Consider the following 6,109-nt stretch of genomic DNA (forward strand, 5'->3'; position numbering starts at 1 on the left):
CACATAAAGCATCTCTGCTTCATTCTTGGTTTTTCCTCTTCTCTATTGTTCCTTTTTCCACATGACTTGAGCAAAAAGAGAACAAGGCATTTTTCCTTTGATCTCTACTCACCATTATGAGGACGGAAAATAAGAAAATATTTTTATCATTTCCTACCCCTAGTGCTATCTGCACTTAATTCTCAGAAACCCCAGAGTTGCATCAAATTCAGTCTTGAAATTGCAGCTATTTGAAACAGTAGACTGGGAGCAGAGGAAGGAAATTGCAGCCATGGTCTCAGCCCTATCCACAGCTCTGAAATTGTTTCAGGGTAAGAGGATGGGACCTTGAGGGCAAACGTAACAATTACTAAAAATACTACTGCTTTATAAAGACACAGGTCTTTATGTAATATTATGCTAATAGTATCCTGTTATCTTATGCTATTTCTGTAGCGGAAGAGTTGGAATACCTAGCTTTTAGAAAACTTCATTCTTACAAAGTTATCACACAGATGTTTATGTTGCATTGAGCTGCTTAGATTTAGCAAGGCTACCTATGAATTAAGAGCACAGCTTAACCACGGCAGTAAGTTGCTTCTAAGAAACATTAAACTATCAAATACATCACCAGCTTTGTACTCAGCAACAAAACTCCTGTATTTTCACCTCGTCAAAAATACACGTCGCAGCCTAACACAATGTAATCAGTCCAATCCCTAGTTCAGTTAACAGGACCCACCACTTTTTTTTTTTTTATTATAAACCCTGTTAAGATGCTCCTCTGAAACACTGGCTTCTGACTAGCAACTTACTTCTCTAGCTTTGAATGACTACAGTATCGGCCATTAAAATCTGTATGGTAAATACACTACAGCGCTGAATCACTCCGTTAAGCTCAAAATAAGAAACCTTAAAAATACTCAACGTTAGGAAAAAAAAGATGTGACAAAATGAAAATGGCTTCCAAAGGTAATTTGACTGAATCACTCCGTTAAGCTCAAAGTAAGAAACCTTAAAAATACTCAACATTAGGAAAAAAAAGATGACAAAATGAAAATGGCTTCCAAAGGTAATTTGAAATGTGAAGTTAGTTGAAACATGAAAACCAGTAATGTTTAGTCAACTACTCAGTATAAAAGTTCCTTGTGGTAAACTGCTGTGTTTAACATTTTCAATAAGGCGTTTCATCTTTTGCTTGTCCTTCAAAAAAGGCGGCATGTCAAACCACTACATTCCTCTGGAGGGAAGGAAATATGGTTGGAGACTACTGATGAGAACTAGAAACGATTCTCAGTTGTAGAGAAGCAGAGGCAGATAGGATGTTGACGTAGTAAATATACTGACGGATCAGAACGAAGCATTGAACTTGTGGAGAAGGGCGAAGCTTTCCCACTGTGTCTGTGCTGAAAGAACACTCCAACCCTCGCTAGATCCATTCCTTTAAGCCAGGAAGTTCAGCACTTAGAACACAGAAGTCTGTCACTACCCTTGAGTTCAGACAAAAAAAATCCAAAAACTGATGCTCTCCCAAACTAGAACTTTGTGAAAGTCTGCTCTGTGTTCCAGAAAATGGGGTATAAATGGCATTTTTGTACACTAAAATAAGCTTACATGTAATTTCCTTTCCAAAATCCTTCTAGGACTTCCCGGTCTGCAATTTGGCATGTGAGAATTCTCTGCCTGCCAAGACAACACAGCTTATAACACCATTTCATATTCAGGTAACAGGCATTAATTAAAGCTTATAAGAACAATTGTGGATACAGAGCTTCTAAGGTAGTCACCTGCAATTATGACTCATGCTTTAAATTTAGAAAGGCTAATGTAATACATCTGTGTTATAGAAAACATCATAGGCATTGAGAGAGTAGTCTACAAAGCCACATTTATTTGCACATGTACAGAACAGAGCGACAGATGTTACTGTTTTCCATACAAAATTATATAAAACCAGTATTCACCTTCATAGATAACACCATACCACTTTAAGTCGTATTAAATACATTCAGAAAGCATTCTTGCACGCACACAACATTAGTATTAGGTAGTCCCAGGTAACTCCAACACTGCAATGTAATTATTCCTAGTGGTATGAAGGGATCAAAGATTAGTCTGCAACTAAAATAAAAGGAATCCTGGTTGAGAAGCAAGCTGAAGTCGTTCCTCCACTGGCCATCAAAAGCAAGGACCATCATTAAACAGATTAACTGTCTCCAGAACATAGGTGTAAATACTACCAAAGCACCTGCAGAGGCATGTAAGAGTGGTGTTCCAGACTGACTTGAGCTATCTTGGCCAGTGTTAACATTCCCATTTAATCACTGCTTGCCTATGAATAGGAAAAAGTTTTCTAAAACTGGAAGATAGAATTGAGTAAGAGCTTGTGATTACAGAAGAAAACAAAAGGTATAGATCCAAAACAATTACTCTCCCTTCCTACCCAGCACTGGAGAGATTACTCCCTTTACTGGGTCTCAAGTTTCCCATTCTTGCAAGGAATAGAGGGGAAAAGCAAAATTTTACGTTTCCTGCAATATTGCCTCCCTACATATGATCTAAAAAGGGAATTTAATTGTCAACAGGACATCTCAAACAATTTATTTAAAACGCACATTTATTTCTACAAAAAAAAAAGTGTATGATACAGAAGAATTGATCACACCTACTTAAAGGTTTACCTATTAAAATATACAGAGGATCTGAATGAGTACAGGATATTTAAAAAAAGATGCAAAGGAGTGTTAATCTTTTATTTTTACATTTTCAGGAACTTCACATAATTTTGGTACGTAACCTTTTACAAAATTATGTAAAAAGTACAAGAATGCCTGGTAAACAGTCTGCATTTTTCCAAAAGATTTTTTACAGCATGCAATTCTTAAGGCAGCCTTCTCCTCCTCCTTACAAGGAATCCTTTCACTCAAATAATCTTCTGCTGCAAAGATTAGGCTAAGGAAGCTTGGTCTCTTCTGTTAACGCCTTTTGTCTTTCCTGTCTGATTTACGGTCTCTTTCACTCCGTGAAGTTCTCTTGCCTGACCGACTACTTTCTGATATAGACCTCTTTCTGTCAGATCTTGAACTTTTATCCTTTGAGCTTTTGGCATCTCTGCTCCCACCTTTTGAGGACTTGTGACTTCTATCTACTCCTGAAGCATCCCTTCGCTTCCTGTCTGTGCTCCTTCTGCGTTTTCTATCTCTGTTATGCCCCCTTCCTCGGCTTCGACTTCTGCTTTCACTACTGCTAGAGCTACTGCTGCTACTGTCCCTGCTAGTACTTCCACTTGTAGTGCTGCTGCTGGTGGAACTACTCCGAGTGCTACTGCTGCCAGTGCTGGAACTAGTTCCACTAGTAGTACTGCTTGAAGTACTACTACTACTACTGCTGCTGCTGCTACGGCTATGACTCTTACCGGTTTTGTTCCCTGCCCTACCCCTGCTTCTACTCCTAGTCTTACCCTTAATTTCTACACTCTGTGTCTGACACTGCTCTGTCTGTGCCTCAACCACTTTTACAGACACCACAGCATTTTCATCCTTGTCTGCTTGGGGCTCTGTATCCTGAGACAACTGGGGTGACTGTGGCAGTGGCACAGACTGTGGCTGAGACAGAGCCTCGGCCACAGGTTCTGGCTGAGCTTCAGGTGCCTTCTCCTGTTTTTCTTCAGGTTCAGTTTCAATTTCTGGTTTGATACCTTTCTCCTTCTCGGGAGAAGGAGCATCACACACTTTTTCTGGCTGAGCATCACACTCTGTTTCTGGTTCCACTTCTTTGCCATTTTCATTTTCTACAGGTTCTACACTGTCTGTCTCATTCATTTCAGCCACATCCTGCTCATTATCCATTGGCTGAATGTTTTCACTTTCCTCTTTTACAACTGTGACCTCTTCATGCTGACCATCCTGTTGGTTGTCATTCTCCCTCACCTCAGTAGTCTCTTCTACTTTAATCTCCATTTCATGTTTCTGTTCATCCTCTTCCTGTTCCTTCTCTGCATCGCTATGCCCTGAACCTGTTTTTCCCTTTTCCTCCCCTACCTCCTCCATTTCTACATCATTGTGCTGATTACCTGTCTCCAACTCTTCCACCTGCTGAGCCACCTTACCCTCTTCCTGCTCCTTGTTCTGTTCTTCCTTCTTTTCTTCGTTCTGCACCTCCTGCTGTTCTTTTTCCTTCACAGATTGTCTTCTGGGCCTGGCCTCCATTTTGTTAATCTGCTCTGCAAATTCATTTCGCCTGCTTTCAAAGAGTGCTAGGGAATAAATGCATGAAGAATGGTTTCAGATAATCTACGGAGACTGAAGTCTATTTTCCCCTTAACTATGAGCTAATAAGTTATCAAATTGTTTTAACTTATAAATACCGCATCCTTATTCATTCTGAAGTAGCAAGCCATTCATGCATAATGAAAAGGACTGCTAGTTACCTTAAGAAAACAAAGCAAAGGGGATAGTCAGCTCAGCTGAGTATCAGAACAGTAGAGCCCTAAATCTAAGCTAACAAAAAGAGTTTGACTTCATTAAAATCAATCCAACCAACAGTATAACAAAATAATACCTTAATTTCCTGGTATTTATATATTAACAAGGTTATACTTCCTAAGGTAAACGAAAAGACAGTGAGAATCAGCAAAAAGCTGGTTAGGTATTAAGAAAGCTTAAATAACGTAAGCTATTCAGACAGGTGAGCTAGCTTCTCTTACCCAACCCCACACAATGAAGAAAAGCTCCTTAAGAAAAAAAAACCCAACGCATTCTCAGTTTAATAAAAAAAGAACAGTTGGACTACCAGTAACCGCAGTATTTTAAATTGTTTTCCAAAAGAAAAATATAGTCATCCTGTGAAACAGAAATGAACACACATTAAGGTTAAAAAAAAAAACCCCATCATAAAGCTCTAGCGCTGTGCTTAAGAAAACACTTCTCAAATCCATTGTAAAAACCTGTATTTCCTTGGGTCTTCAATCCATCTGCCTTTTCAAAAACTAAGTTGCTGTGCTGGCATGTATCTTCATGCTAAAGCTAATATAAAGGACTATGTTTTAAACACATACCTCTGACATTATGCATATATCTCTTTTGACTTCTTGCAAGAGAATCAAAGCACATCCAACATAAAAATAAGTCACTGAAAGAGTAATGTTCACTTATGACGAACATCCATGCAAGAGCATACAGTTTGTCCTAACCATGAAATTCATGTATCTAAGTAGAGAGACTTAAAAAGAAATGCGTACAGCAAACATCAAAGGGAGGCAAGAACAAGGGCCTTTGTATCACAAAGACCACTTACCATTCATCTTTTTCTGTGAGTCTTCCATCAACTTCTGTGTAGCAGGACACATTCTGCCAGGTATGTAGAATAAGTGGGGTTTTGTCTTCGTTCTTATGTATTTAATTATTTTAGCGTTATGTTCATTCCATTCTTCTTGCTGAGAAATTAAAGAAAATAACCCTAAGATACATAGAAATAGTTTAAACAGGAGAAAGATCAGGGGCAAAACTAAAACTCACCAACTGAGCAAGCTCAACCTTTTGCTCCAGTAACCGCAGCTCCGTCTGTTTAGCACGTCTTTCTTCAAACAGTTCTCGCCTTTCATTTTCAACTTGCTTTCTTTCTTCCTCTGCCTGCACTTCAAGTTTTTGTTCAATTTCTTGCCTTCTCTTTTGCTAAAATAAATAAAGAAGCATCTTAGGTATTTTTTCTAAATCAAGAAAGTGTTCTAGTTTGGTCCAATTAAAGTTTTGAATTATTTATACCATTAAAGGCATTCCTAAAAACACATCAAGAAACATCTCCTAAATTATAGGTAATGGAAGAAAAGTGTCATTGCTTGCTGGCACCTAATGTTTTGTGGCTTAACTATAAAATTATGGGCCCCTGTGGATTTCTGTTTGCTTTTCTATCATTCAATTTGGATTTGAATTTTCAATACAAGCTTCAGTATGTTTTTTTTTTCCCAATGGCGGAAAAAAAAAGAAATAGATTTCAGGTATTCCACCTGGAGGGAAAAACATCAACTCCCCCAGAAACAAATGAAGGACTGCAGACTGGTGTTTGTGACCAACAAAAACAAATCACACTGCAAATACTTCCAGTATATTCATCGCTAATTAGATGTATTACT

The 6,109-nt window shown here is 38.4% G+C and overlaps 1 protein-coding gene across 1 annotated transcript in view; it reads right to left on the bottom strand.

Annotated features, from left to right (window-relative positions):
* Nucleotides 1-1,806: 1,806 nt before the first annotated feature.
* The window catches only part of PNN (pinin, desmosome associated protein), a 10,967-nt gene continuing 6,664 nt past the window's right edge, over nucleotides 1,807-6,109 (bottom strand). The window contains exons 7-9 of the mRNA XM_035902035.1: nucleotides 5,496-5,651; nucleotides 5,275-5,413; nucleotides 1,807-4,234 (exon numbers count right to left, since the gene is read on the bottom strand). Coding sequence (XP_035757928.1) covers nucleotides 2,955-4,234; nucleotides 5,275-5,413; nucleotides 5,496-5,651 — 1,575 coding nt within the window. The 3' untranslated portion in view covers nucleotides 1,807-2,954. The remainder of the gene's footprint in view (nucleotides 4,235-5,274; nucleotides 5,414-5,495; nucleotides 5,652-6,109) is intronic.

This window comes from Egretta garzetta, unplaced genomic scaffold, assembly GCF_000687185.1.
Source record: "Egretta garzetta isolate BGI_Z169 unplaced genomic scaffold, ASM68718v1 scaffold79, whole genome shotgun sequence".
Taxonomy (NCBI): domain Eukaryota; kingdom Metazoa; phylum Chordata; class Aves; order Pelecaniformes; family Ardeidae; genus Egretta; species Egretta garzetta.